At 54.7% G+C, this 13,967-nt stretch overlaps 1 protein-coding gene across 2 annotated transcripts; it reads left to right on the forward strand.

The window, feature by feature from the left end:
• Positions 1-3,997: 3,997 nt before the first annotated feature.
• On the forward strand, positions 3,998-10,029 carry LOC148662319 (rano class II histocompatibility antigen, A beta chain-like). 2 transcript variants are annotated; one of them, XM_088632002.1, is made up of 6 exons: positions 3,998-4,154; positions 5,119-5,397; positions 5,835-6,116; positions 6,573-6,686; positions 8,538-8,567; positions 8,841-10,029. In XM_088632002.1, the coding sequence occupies exons 1-5, from the start codon at positions 4,094-4,096 to the stop codon at positions 8,564-8,566; spliced, it is 765 nt and encodes a 254-aa protein (XP_088488128.1). In that variant the 5' UTR covers positions 3,998-4,093; the 3' UTR covers position 8,567; positions 8,841-10,029. The 2 variants fall into 2 exon arrangements, with proteins under 2 accessions (XP_088488128.1, XP_088488127.1); XM_088632001.1 differs by having other exon boundaries at positions 3,999-4,154; positions 8,891-10,029.
• Positions 10,030-13,967: the final 3,938 nt, after the last annotated feature.

Raw genomic sequence — 13,967 nt, forward strand, 5'->3', positions numbered from 1 at the left:
CAGTATATTTATAGTTTGATTTAGTACTCAATTCTTAATAAAAAAGCGAATTCAATTTAATAAATAAATCAGTTTAAATGAATAATATGAAGTTAATACATTGCAATGAATATAAACCAAAATGTACAATTACTGTTTTATATATATGAATATACAGCTATGAATTATGATGTTTCTCAGAAATCCCTGCTGCATACGGCATCTGACTGCTGTTTGTAACTTATATTTCACTGATGACGCCTTTCCGTGGTGAGAGAACAAGAGACCATAGGTTGACTGCATTGTAGTCAGAACGTAATGTTGGTACAGTGTTACAGTGCATCTCTGGGAAAGGGACACTATATATCACTGCATGTTTACAATAATATATAAATACTATTTTGTTAATAAGCTGTAATTACATTCTGGAACTTCCCCATGTGACTCTCTGTTCGGCTTAGTATAGAAGCAAATTTCTGAAAATGTAGGGCTCAGTCCTGTATTCTAGTATCCAGACAATTCAGGGGTTCCCAGCCCTGACCTTGGGGGACCACTCTCTCCCAGCTGATCACCTGTGAGAACCACTGGTCCAGAGTGGGAGCCTCCAGCCCTGCTCCATTAAATCAGAACCTTATGAAGACCTGAAACTCTATCCCTGCCGTTGGTAAAACGGGTGATTTTTAAAATGAACAGACGTGAAGATAATTTTGAACAAAAATGATGAACCATCAGCTATCAAGGGAATTGAGTTCCCATAAAAGGACAAATTGCTTGCTGAATTGATCAATAAATTACCAGTGTTCCAGTGCTGAAAAAAGAGATGTAATTTAGGCTGAACTGGATAGGGCTCAGGGCAGCACAGGGGTGCTGTCTGTGTGGAGTCTGCATGTTCTTCACCTGTTTCCTCCAGGTGCTCCGTTTTCCTCCCACAGTCCACAGACTTACTTATAAGTAGATAAATGAGCATCTGGGAAAACTGCCCCTGGTGTGAGTACATGAGTGTCTGGTGTCTGTGTGTCCAGTGTTAGACTGGTGTCCAGTGAGGGACTGGTGTCCTGTGTTGGACTGGTGTCCAGTGAGAAGCTGGCGTCTTGTGTTGGACTGGTGTCCAGTGAGGGGGTGGTGTCCTGTGTTGGACTGGTGTCCAGTGAGGGGGTGGTGTCCTGTGTTGGACTGGTGTCCAGTTGTGGACTGGTGTCCAGTGAGGGGCTGGGGCCCAGTGGGGGGCTGGTGTCCAGTGAGGGGCTGGTGTGTCCTGTGAGAGACTGGTGTCCTGTGTTGGAGTGGTGTCCTGTGTTGGACTGGTGTCCAGTGAGGGGCTGGTGTCCTGTGTTGGACTGGTGTCCAGTGTTTGACTGGTGTTGTTGAACACGCTGTGAGAGACTGGTGTCCAGTGTTGGACTGGTGTCCAGTGAGGGGCTGGTGTCCAGTGTTTGACTGGTGTTGTTGAACACGCTGTGAGAGACTGGTGTCCAGTGTTGGACTGGTGTTGTTGAACACGCTGTGAGGGACTGGTGTCCAGTGCTGGACTGGTGTTGTTGAACACGCTGTGAGAGACTGGTGTCCAGTGTTGGACTGGTGTTGTTGAACACGCTGTGAGGGACTGGTGTCCAGTGTTTGACTGGTGTTGTTGAACACGCTGTGAGGGACTGGTGTCCAGTGTTGGACTGGTGTTGTTGAACACGCTGTGAGAGACTGGTGTCCAGTGTTGGACTGGTGTCCAGTGAGGGGCTGGTGTCCAGTGAGGGGCTGGTGTTGTTGAACACGGTGTGAGAGACTGGTGTCCAGTGTTGGACTGGTGTCCAGTGAGGGGCTGGTGTCCAGTGTTTGACTGGTGTTGTTGAACACGCTGTGAGGGACCGGTCTCCAGTGATGGACTGGTGTTGTTGAACACGCTGTGAGGGGCTGGTGTCCAGTGTTGGACTGGTGTTGTTGAACACGCTGTGAGAGACTGGTGTCCAGTGTTGGACTGGTGTTGTTGAACACGCTGTGAGGGGCTGGTGTCCAGTGTTGGACTGGTGTTGTTGAACACGCTGTGAGAGACTGGTGTCCAGTGTTGGACTGGTGTTGTTGAACACGCTGTGAGAGACTGGTGTCCGGTGTTGGACTGGTGTTGTTGAACACGCTGTGAGAGACTGGTGTCCGGTGTTGGACTGGTGTTGTTGATCACGCTGTGAGAGGCTGGTGTCCAGTGCTGGACGGGTGTTGTTGAACACGCTGTGAGAGACTGGTGTCCAGTGCTGGACGGGTGTTGTTGAACACGCTGTGAGAGACTGGTGTCCGGTGTTGGACTGGTGTTGTTGAACACGCTGTGAGGGACTGGTGTCCGGTGTTGGACTGGTGTTGTTGAACACGCTGTGAGGGACTGGTGTCCAGTGATGGACTGGTGTTGTTGAACATGCTGTGAGGGACTGGTGTCCAGTGTTGGACTGGTGTCCAGTGTTGGACTGGTGTTGTTGAACACGCTGTGAGAGACTGGTGTCCAGTGCTGGACTGGTGTTGTTGAACACGCTGTGAGAGACTGGTGTCCAGTGTTGGACTGGTGTTGTTGAACACGCTGTGAGAGACTGGTGTCCAGTGCTGGACGGGTGTTGTTGAACACGCTGTGAGGGACTGGTGTCCAGTGTTGGACTGGTGTTGTTGATCACGCTGTGAGAGACTGGTGTCCAGTGCTGGACGGGTGTTGTTGAACACGCTGTGAGAGACTGGTGTCCAGTGTTGGACTGGTGTCCAGTGTTGGACTGGTGTTGTTGAACACGCTGTGAGGGGCTGGTGTCCAGTGTTGGACTGGTGTTGTTGAACACGCTGTGAGGGACTGGTGTCCAGTGTTGGACGGGTGTTGTTGAACACGCTGTGAGGGACTGGTGTCCAGTGTTGGACTGGTGTTGTTGATCACGCTGTGAGAGACTGGTGTCCAGTGCTGGACGGGTGTTGTTGAACACGCTGTGAGAGACTGGTGTCCAGTGTTGGACTGGTGTTGTTGAACACGCTGTGAGGGACTGGTGTCCAGTGTTGGACTGGTGTTGTTGATCACGCTGTGAGAGACTGGTGTCCAGTGCTGGACGGGTGTTGTTGAACACGCTGTGAGAGACTGGTGTCCAGTGTTGGACTGGTGTTGTTGAACACGCTGTGAGGGGCTGGTGTCCAGTGTTGGACTGGTGTTGTTGAACACGCTGTGAGGGGCTGGTGTCCAGTGCTGGACGGGTGTTGTTGAACACGCTGTGAGAGACTGGTGTCCAGTGTTGGACTGGTGTTGTTGAACACGCTGTGAGAGACTGGTGTCCAGTGCTGGACGGGTGTTGTTGAACACGCTGTGAGAGACTGGTGTCCAGTGCTGGACGGGTGTTGTTGAACACGCTGTGAGAGACTGGTGTCCAGTGTTGGACTGGTGTTGTTGAACACGCTGTGAGAGACTGGTGTCCAGTGAGGGGCTGGTGTTGTTGAACACGCTGTGAGAGGCTGGTGTCCAGTGCTGGACTGGTGTTGTTGAACATGCTGTGAGAGACTGGTGTCCAGTGTTGGACTGGTGTTGTTGAACACGCTGTGAGAGACTGGTGTCCAGTGAGGGGCTGGTGTTGTTGAACACGCTGTGAGAGACTGGTGTCCAGTGCTGGACGGGTGTTGTTGAACACGCTGTGAGAGACTGGTGTCCAGTGCTGGACGGGTGTTGTTGAACACGCTGTGAGGGGCTGGTGTCCAGTGTTGGACTGGTGTTGTTGAACACGCTGTGAGGGACTGGTGTCCAGTGTTGGACTGGTGTTGTTGAACACGCTGTGAGAGACTGGTGTCCAGTGCTGGACGGGTGTTGTTGAACACGCTGTGAGAGACTGGTGTCCAGTGTTGGACTGGTGTTGTTGAACACGCTGTGAGAGACTGGTGTCCAGTGCTGGACTGGTGTCCAGTGTTGGACTGGTGTTGTTGATTGAACACGCTGCTCTCCGCGAGCCGGGCAGGCGCGTCTCCTGGCAGCTGATGACGTGCCCTGAGCGCCGCAGCGGATTGGCGCGCCGCAGCCCGAGCCCGGCTCGCGCGGTGTAGTGTACGCCTCGCGCTCGGCTCGCTCCCCTCACACCGACGGAGCGTCTGGAGCGCGCTGGTTGAGCACGAGAGCGCCATGGTTTCCTCGAGCCCCTGCTGTGCGAGCCTGCTGGTGCTGCTGCTGGCGTGCGGAGCAGGTAGGTAAACACGTCACTGCGGCGTGCTTTCACTGTTTCTGCTCATGATAGTGTAACGCTTACGGCCGACAGGCACTGTGTAAGAGCCGGCGTACCAGAGCAGGTGATGTCACCGCCCTTCCCTGTGATAGCAGGACCACAGCTAGTGGGCTGTGGAGAGATCTCTCTTTAGCTCACGGGGCTGGGTCGATGCAGAGAGACGCGGGAGTCCCGGGTTCGAGCCTCTAGTCGGGATGGGGCCGACCAGATGCGGCAAGGGCGCCCGCCTGAGCCCCCGTTGCGTTACAATAGTATAGAACTGTAAGAGTATAGGACTTGCCGCCATCAAGGAAACAGTACATTACCGTGTGCTTTACGGTATATCGTGTGTCATACGCTGTTCTTTCCGATACTAGACTCGGGTAATAGCAGATTTGTCACCCTGTACAATCCCTCCATTATCAGTAGTTGACTACACGTTTTCAGATGTGGAATGGGTTGCACGGCACGCTCGGTCTTGTTTAAGGAGAAGGTTGAGTGTCCTCACGGTTATAAAGACCGTGTTCCCCCGAGGTTCAGACTGTCACAGACACTAAATCCACCGTCCGGCTGAGCTCCCCAGCGCTTCCAGATGCACCAGTACAGGTTTTTTTAAACCAGCTGCTCGCACCACGGACTTTCTTCTCTTTTCAGGTTGGAATCGACCTCTTACTTGTTCCGTATCTCATCAAACATCTGTTTTAAATTAGTGTGGATGTTTCTGTGGAAGGGACTCAAGGAAGAGAGTTTAGCAAGCTACATTAATTAAATCTCAACTGACACTGGAAGAATTAAAATAAAACAGCTTTAGCTTTTCACTTGGGTGGAGTTGAAAATAGGTCTAGGTTTGGAAAGCAATATGTAACAAAGTAGTTTGAACCACTTGTGTAATTTGTGTAATATTTGTTGCGTGTATTGGTTGTGAATGGTTTCTGTTCTTCTTCAGATGGGTATTTCTATCATGTACAGCGTGAGTGTTGCTACAGCGTCAGCTCGAAGGGTGTGCAGGACCTGGAGTTCATTGACAGATACTATTTCAACAAACTGGAGTACCGCCGCTACAACAGCACTCTGAACAAGTTCATAGGGTACACTGAGCATGGAGTGAGGAACGCAGAGCGATTGAACAACGACCCAGCCATCCTGGCTGGAGAGCTTGGTAACCGGGACAGAACCTGCAAGCCCAACGCTGAGCTCTACTACAGTCACATCCTGGACAAGACAGGTGAGGCCCTCCGGTCCTGCCGGAGTGGAGGGGAGTGGACACAGCCCAGGGGAGACAAGGCCACAGTTGTGTAGCGGTAACAGGGCCGACAAACGTGTGCTCCGGCCATGAAGACCTGTAGTGTTGGGATTTAAGTACGGGCTCCTCCGGGCGAAGGTTCCCCAGCCCGGAGCCAGTCTCCTGCCCTCTTGCCTGTCTCAGTGGGGCCGGCCCCTGCTCCTCACTCACAGCCCCTCTCCCTTCAGGTGACTGACGAGCCTCAGTCGCAAAACAAGTCGAAATGAATTCCACGCGCCAGGTGTCGGGGCGTCTCAGCTGTGGAGTCAGAGACTCCCGCTGTCCTCTGTTCTCACGTGTAAGAACTCCACAGCTGAAGCGATGCCTCTCTTCACTCTGAGCTGCGTTAACACCGCCCTCCTTCTCCCTCTCCCCCTCAGCGGAGCCCGACGTCCGGCTGAGTTCCACCAAGCCCTCCTCTCAGAAGCACCCCGCCATGCTGATGTGCAGCGCCCTCGGCTTCTACCCCAGACAGATCAAGGTGTCCTGGCTGAGGGACGGGCAGACGGTGACCTCGGACGTGACCTCCACCGAGGAGCTGGCGGACGGAGACTGGTACTACCAGATCCACTCCCACCTGGAGTACACGCCCCGGGCAGGAGAGAGCATCGTGTGCAGGGTGGAGCACAGCAGCTTCGCCACGCCCAAGGAGCTGACCTGGGGTGAGGCCGCGCAGCGCCCCCTGCTGGCCGGGCACGTCCTTCAAGTTCGGAGATCAGCTGATCCAAGTCATCCTTAACAGGACGAGGTCGCCCTGCGTGTTAGGCGCAGAGCTGGGCTCCCGGGAGACGGGAGACTCTGGGAGTCGGGAATCGGAGCTGGAAAAAGCTCTTGCACCACATCTTGTAGCGATTAGGACACTTTTCTGGAGTCGCATGCGGAGTTCACAATGAACACAAGTAACATTGTGCACCTTCTTCTGTCTCAAAGACATCCCAGTCCAACCACAAAGCACAGGAGGCACATTGTCAGCTCTGATTTTAATGCAATTAACCAGGCAGTAGTTGTTTACTATCTCCACGATACGATAGTGCGTTTCGAGAAGCCGCAGGGGTCAGTGGGTTATCGTGTGAGACTGATCCCATCGGTGTGTGACTGTTGTCACGCTGGTCTTTCAGACCCCTCGATGCCCGAGGCTGACCGGAACAAGATCATCATCGGGGCGTCCGGTCTGGTCCTGGGGCTGGTCATCGCCGCCGCAGGAGGGATCTACTACAAGAAGAAGTCTGGAGGTGAGACCCCCCGGGACTGAGGGAGAGACAGCAGCTCAGCTCAGACCAGACCTGTCTCTGACTGTAACCCTCACCCTCACTGAGGGAGAGACAGCAGGTCAGACCAGACCTGTCTCTGACTGTAACCCTCACCCTCACTGAGGGAGAGACAGCAGGTCAGACCAGACCAGACCTGTCTCTGACTGTAACCCTCACCCTCACTGAGGGAGAGACAGCAGGTCAGACCAGACCAGACCTGTCTCTGACTGTAACCCTCACCCTCACTGAGGGAGAGACAGCAGCTCAGCTCAGATCAGACCTGTCTCTGACTGTAACCCTCACCCTCACTGAGGGAGAGACAGCAGCTCAGCTCAGATCAGACCGGTCTCTGACTGTAACCCTCACCCTCACTGAGGGAGAGACAGCAGGTCAGACCAGACCAGACCTGTCTCTGACTGTAACCCTCACCCTCACTGAGGGAGAGACAGCAGGTCAGACCAGACCAGACCTGTCTCTGACTGTAACCCTCACCCTCACTGAGGGAGAGACAGCAGGTCAGACCAGACCAGACCTGTCTCTGACTGTAACCCTCACCCTCACTGAGGGAGAGACAGCAGGTCAGACCAGACCAGACCTGTCTCTGACTGTAACCCTCACCCTCACTGAGGGAGAGACAGCAGGTCAGACCAGACCAGACCTGTCTCTGACTGTAACCCTCACCCTCACTGAGGGAGAGACAGCAGGTCAGACCAGACCTGTCTCTGACTGTAACCCTCACCCTCACTGAGGGAGAGACAGCAGGTCAGACCAGACCAGACCTGTCTCTGACTGTAACCCTCACCCTCACTGAGGGAGAGACAGCAGGTCAGACCAGACCTGTCTCTGACTGTAACCCTCACCCTCACTGAGGGAGAGACAGCAGGTCAGACCAGACCAGACCTGTCTCTGACTGTAACCCTCACCCTCACTGAGGGAGAGACAGCAGGTCAGACCAGACCGGTCTCTGACTGTAACCCTCACCCTCACTGAGGGAGAGACAGCAGGTCAGACCAGACCAGACCTGTCTCTGACTGTAACCCTCACCCTCACTGAGGGAGAGACAGCAGGTCAGACCAGACCAGACCTGTCTCTGACTGTAACCCTCACCCTCACTGAGGGAGAGACAGCAGGTCAGACCAGACCAGACCTGTCTCTGACTGTAACCCTCACCCTCACTGAGGGAGAGACAGCAGGTCAGACCAGACCAGACCTGTCTCTGACTGTAACCCTCACCCTCACTGAGGGAGAGACAGCAGGTCAGACCAGACCAGACCTGTCTCTGACTGTAACCCTCACCCTCACTGAGGGAGAGACAGCAGGTCAGACCAGACCAGACCTGTCTCTGACTGTAACCCTCACCCTCACTGAGGGAGAGACAGCAGGTCAGACCAGACCTGTCTCTGACTGTAACCCTCACCCTCACTGAGGGAGAGACAGCAGGTCAGACCAGACCAGACCTGTCTCTGACTGTAACCCTCACCCTCACTGAGGGAGAGACAGCAGGTCAGCTCAGATCAGACCTGTCTCTGACTGTAACCCTCACCCTCACTGAGGGAGAGACAGCAGCTCAGACCAGACCTGTCTCTGACTGTAACCCTCACCCTCACTGAGGGAGAGACAGCAGCTCAGACCAGACCTGTCTCTGACTGTAACCCTCACCCTCACTGAGGGAGAGACAGCAGGTCAGCTCAGATCACAGCTTTAAATCAGTGGTTCTTTTATTTGAACCACTATCCTGTATCAGGCATGTAGTCTGCGCTTAAACAAACAATGAGTGAGGGAATGCCGAACTGTCTGAGATGTTGACCTGGTCTCTGTGTTTTCTTTGTGCAGTGAGGCGAATGTTGGTGCCCACGAGCTAAGGTAAGACTTCCTGACCGGATCTGCTTTGAGTTCGGAAGAGACCCACCCAGTGACACCCTGGATTCAGGACAGGGGCTTGAGCAGAGGATGAGAGGGCAGGAGAGTTTTCCAATGGATGATACGTGTTTCCGCAAGCCTGGAACTGTGAATCGAATCATTACACTTTCTTAAGCGCGCGGATCACTTTTTAATTTCCTCACGGTGCTTTCTGCGCGGTCAGGAACACTCCCCCGGGGTCAATATGTTGCCGCGTGTCTCGATGTCGCCCAGCAGTGTCCGGAGAGCAGCTTCCCTTACTGAGTGTGATGTCTCCGTCTCTACAGGTGTGTCCCGGAGAGAGAGAGAGAGAGAGAGAGAGCCCTCCGGAGCCGGACTGGAGAGGAGCGCTTTCCCCATTCTTCTGCTGAAATTAAAAAAAACAAAAATCTTTAAACGAGAAATCCTTCAGTTTCAGCTGGGTGACCAGCGAGATCATGAGATCATGGTCGTCTGGCCTGGGCGCATCTGAACCAATCTGAACAGTCAGTTAAACAGTTGACCTAATGTCTTAATGACACCCACCATATACAGGAGTCTGTCTCCAACTCTTTTACTGAGTTTACTCTCGAGTCCTAACAACGTGTGTTTCAGTGTTCCTTACAGAAGGGGGCAGGTAATTGGATAACGAGATCAGCTGGGGATCTGTGTACAGCAGCCCCTCCATCATGGGCGCCTGGCACCCCTGGTGCAGAGGCTTCTGGGAAACTCCAGGGAGTCACAGCCACACTTAGCTAGGTGTCGCCTCATGATCCAACCTCTGACCCCGCGATCGAATTCATCAGGTGTGTGTGGATCTGGGGGGTCCTGAAGACCTGGAACAGTGATCAGCCAGGTGCCGTGATCAATTAAATCATTTACCATTTGCAACAAAAATTGGAAAACCCCCCAGATTACTGATCAAAAACAGAGGTGCCCCCCGTTCTTTAAAGAACGGGCGATCGAGGGTGACCAGTAAGACTGACTGGGTTAGAAGTCTCTGTTACTGGACTAACAAGTCCCGCCCAGCCTCCTCTGACAGGCTGCAGCCCCAGGAGCTGATGGCGTCTCCCTATTGGCCAGAGGCTCCTCGCTTCTGTCCAATAGAGAGCTGCTATCAGCTGCTGGGGCGCAGGCAGAGGTTGACTTCCGGGTCAGAGTTCAGCTCCTTGCGTGAGCTGCTCCAGGGACTCAGCTGGGACTTGATGGAAGATTTCTCTTCTGCTGTTTAAAAAAGTTTAAGAATCTGATTTTTTTGTTGTTGTTTTTTTGCTTGGGGGATGTTCAGAATATCTTAATGATGATAAATATATTTTTACTCTTGTAAATACTGTTGATTTGACTGTCTCAGAACAAAAGATTCAAATGTTTTGTCATTCAGTTTGTCAATGGGACGCTCGGCTTTGTTGTACTTGTTTTAATAAAGAACCTGTTTACTAACTCTTAACCTCAAGTCTCAGGGTCTTGACATTTTGTTGCCCACCATTTTATTTTTTTAATGGTTTGAAAAAAAAATTGCTAAGACTGCAAGAGGGTTACAAATGATAGGATTCAGATCACCAGCCAGGGTATCGGCTTCAACCACAGGGCTGGGCAGCTTGTTCCCCACCCCCACCCCCCTCTGTGTACAGAAGTGTCTCATGTTCTCAGTTTTAATGATCCTTTCAGTAGCTTCCACCTGTCTCCTCTGGTTCCTGTTGTTGATTTTATAGTATCCCATGTATTTTTATAGCTCAGGCCAAACCAAATTTGAAGCCCCTTCATCAGAGTATTGCTCAACAAGCACTGACTGTGAGTCAAGACCCCTGAGTACCATGGACTGTAGCATACGGTGAGGCCACACCTGGGTACCAGGTGTCCAGGTACCAGGGGAGACTCCAGGAAGTGAGTTTTCGCTCACGAAAGGATCTCACGACCTCGACGTCTCTTACTACTGAACTATGATTTGAATCCTGGCAAAGCACAGTCCAATTCCGAGCTCTCTTCGGGCTGAGCTGATGGACCGAGCGGAGGTGGAGTCACGTTGAGGCCAGATACTACAACATCTGTGTCACGACAAGTCCGGCCCTCTCTGACTGACCGAGCGCTGTGCCCTGACCGCAGATCAAGAACGGAAACGGGCTTCCCGGTAATTTGTGTTTGTCTTCAACGCAGCACCACTGCGGAAGGCCTGGTGTCATGTTTCCAGCCGATCGATGGATCTCGAAACGAAAAGTCAGGAGGGAGGAAGGCAGCCGAACTCGTCAAGCCCAGCAGTGGCATCTCTCTCTTCCTCACATACACCGCGCGGCCCCCTCTCCTCTTCCTCGCTCGTTTTCCGTCGACACCTGCAGCTGCGGTCAGGAAGGGTTAGTCTGCCCAGGGCGTGACCGGCCCGGTCCACTCACGACCGGCGGTGTCGGAGCAGGGGGGCCGGTCCCACTGGAGGCTGCTGGGGCTGCTGGTTCCTCCCAGGGGCTTCCCACACGGACAGCCGGCTGCCCCAGCACACAGCGGGGCCCGGGGGGCAGGGTCCCCCAGTACGGGGGAGGGGCTGCGAGGGGAGACCCCAGAGTTCACAGCCCGTACCGCAGGGGTCTGAGTGGGTGAACAGGGCTGCTTTCCACAGAGACACCCCGCTTCTCTGACACAGGGCGGGGCTCTGGGGGCAGGGTCCCCCAGTACCTGTGAGGGGCTGTGTCAGGGGAGACCCCAGAGTTCACAGCCCGTACCGCAGGGGTCCGAGTGGGTGGACAGGGCTGCTTTCCACAGAGACACCCCGCTTCTCTGACACAGGGCGGGGCTCGGGGGGCAGGGTCCCCCAGTACCTGTGAGGGGCTGTGTCAGGGGAGACCCCAGAGTTCACAGCCCGTACCGCAGGGGTCCGAGTGGGTGAACAGGGCTGCTTTCCACAGAGACACCCCGCTTCTCTGACATAGGGCGGGGCTCGGGGGGCGGGGTCCCCCAGTACCTGTGAGGGGCTGCGTCAGGGGACTGTTGGGGGAAACCCCCCTCTCCTCCTCTCTCCCAGCGCCTCTGATAGAGAAAAGGCACTGTGCCTTCGGTCACGCACACATTTCTCACTGCTTGTCACAGAAGCGGGGTCAAATGTGTTTACACCCTCGTACAAGAACCAAGGCCCGGAAACAAACAACCGGACAATATTTCTGTCCTGTCCTGTGGGCCTTTAAACCCCTGTTCTGCACGTTCGCTGAAGCTCCGATCCGAAGATCTCATAGCCAACGTTTCGACCAGGGGTGGTTTTCTGTGTCAGGATGGAGTCCGACGAACCTGCTCGTCAGGGAGGATCAGAGGAGGGCCCCGACTGCAGGAGTATGGCGAGAGTATTGAGGGAGTATTGTATGAGTATCGTGGCAGTACTGTGAGGGTGTTAAGAATACTGTGAGAGTACTGAGGTAGTACTGAGAGTACTGTTAGTTCAGATGAGTGTATGGTGACAGTACTGAGGGAGTACTGTGAAAGTATAGAGGGATTATTGTATGAGTAATGTGAGAGTATGGTGAAAGCATTGATAGAGTACTGAGGGAGTACTGAAGAGACAGGTCTCGGCTGTCGGAGACAGCTTCATCGCCACGTCCCGGCACTGTGAGTCTTCCTCTGCCCGGACCTGTGCAACAGGACGAAGCCGTAACGGCAGAGGATCGGATGATGAAACGCTAGACTGTGAACAATACCGCTACAGGGGGCTGTTTCCGTCTGGAAATGAACTCTCATTACCCACTCTGCCCAACTACTCGCACCCGGGTCTCTGCTCTGCCCTGCTGGGCCTGACAACACACAGTCTTGTCTCACAGGCAGAAGTACTGGCAGGGCAGGACTCCGTACTGGGCTCAGCAGTGCCCCCCCCAGTGTGTCCAGTCTGTGAGGCAGGGGCTCTGAGCTCCAGGCGCTGGGAGAAGGGACATCCCAATTCTCCTGCGTCCTGGGAAAAGACAGGGCTGTCCCGCCCGCCTCAGCCCCCTCCAGAAAGTCCCCAGAACACCAGCAGCTCCTGGGCCAAGTCCTGGGACAGGAGACTCTGATCCCTGAGATCGGGATCGGGAGGGGGTGGGGGAGACCCAGAGGCTCGTCCCTGGAGACAGCGTTCGGGAAAATCCCAGGCTGGGGATCACGGGAGGAGAAACATGGACGCTGTGGAGTGTAAACACCATTCAGCTGGATAAATTCAGACCAGAATCTGTTTCAAGGGCACGGTGTGGAGACGTCGTTCTGCGACGGTGCGAATGCAATAAAGAGACACTCACACACTCACAATGGACACTGAACGACACACAGAATACCGCAGAGCCCCACCCCCCCCCCCCCACAGGTTAATGTCTGCACGCAGCCCAGAGCAGTAAGAAAACAACAAGAGCAAAGCTGTTTCCACGAAGTCACGTTGTCACAGGCGACAGCAGGGGCTGCTCAGAGCCGGGCGTCCAATCAAAAAGCCGAGCTCCTCTGACATCACCGGCTGCCGGGCAGAGCCCTGTTTCCACCGGGCCCCCCAGTGCAGTCGGGCTGGGAGCTCCTGGCCGCCTCCTACAGGCCGGACAGGGGCGCGACAGCACGGCGCCGCGCGGGCCTTCTGGGAAAGGAGACCCCTCACCATGACCCGGCCTGCTCATGAACATGACACCCGGCTCATGTCACATTCGCTGAGCCCTGTGGGTATCCCAGCACTCCCTACCGACGGTACAGCGCAGGGAGAGGAGGCGCTGGGGTGGGGGGAGGGCGTTGTTTCTCTGATGCTCCGGTCAGCCCTCCGGGGTCGAGAGCAGAGACCGGACACCGTAAGCCCCGCTTCAGACCAGGGCTCTCCAGCCCTCAGTCGCAGGTTTACTCTGTGTGCGAGTATATCCTGACGCACAAACCAGAGGGCACATCGGGAAACCACAGGGAAGTGTTTCTCGAATTGTCTTTACGTCGAGGGTGGTGGGAGTAGGGAGCAAGCTGCCCAGCCCTGTTGTTGAGGCCGATACCCTGGCTTCTCTCCAGACACAGCTGGGTGAGCTCCTCCAGTCAGGACAGGAGGCTCTGCTGTACACAGAGGGGGGTGGGGGTGGGGAACAGGCTGCCCAGCCCTGTGGTTGAAGCCGATACCCTGGCTTCTCTCCAGACACAGCTGGGTGAGCTCCTCCAGTCAGGACAGGAGGCTCTTCTGTACACAGAGGGGGGTGGGGGTGTGGAACAGGCTGCCCAGCCCTGTGGTTGAAGCCGATACCCTGGCTTCTCTCCAGACACAGCTGGGTGAGCTCCTCCAGTCAGGACAGGAGGCTCTACTGTACACAGAGGGGGGTGGGGGTGGGGAACAGGCTGCCCAGCCCTGTGGTTGAAGCCGATACCCTGGCTTCTCTCCAGACACAGCTGGGTGAGCTCCTCCAGTCAGGACAGGAGGCTCTTCTG

Source organism: Lepisosteus platostomus, chromosome 5 (assembly GCF_059453375.1).
Source record: "Lepisosteus platostomus isolate fLepPlt1 chromosome 5, fLepPlt1.hap1, whole genome shotgun sequence".
Taxonomy (NCBI): Eukaryota; Metazoa; Chordata; class Actinopteri; order Semionotiformes; family Lepisosteidae; genus Lepisosteus; species Lepisosteus platostomus.

Bases quoted from the DNA above. Each gene is read 5' to 3' on its own strand.
- LOC148662319 (XM_088632002.1), top strand. From the start codon at position 4,094: ATGGTTTCCTCGAGCCCCTGCTGTGCGAGCCTGCTGGTGCTGCTGCTG. The intron at 5,398-5,834 runs GTGAGGCCCTCC...TCTCCCCCTCAG, and splicing joins TCACATCCTGGACAAGACAG to CGGAGCCCGACGTCCGGCTG. The intron at 6,117-6,572 runs GTGAGGCCGCGC...CTGGTCTTTCAG, and splicing joins GCCCAAGGAGCTGACCTGGG to ACCCCTCGATGCCCGAGGCT.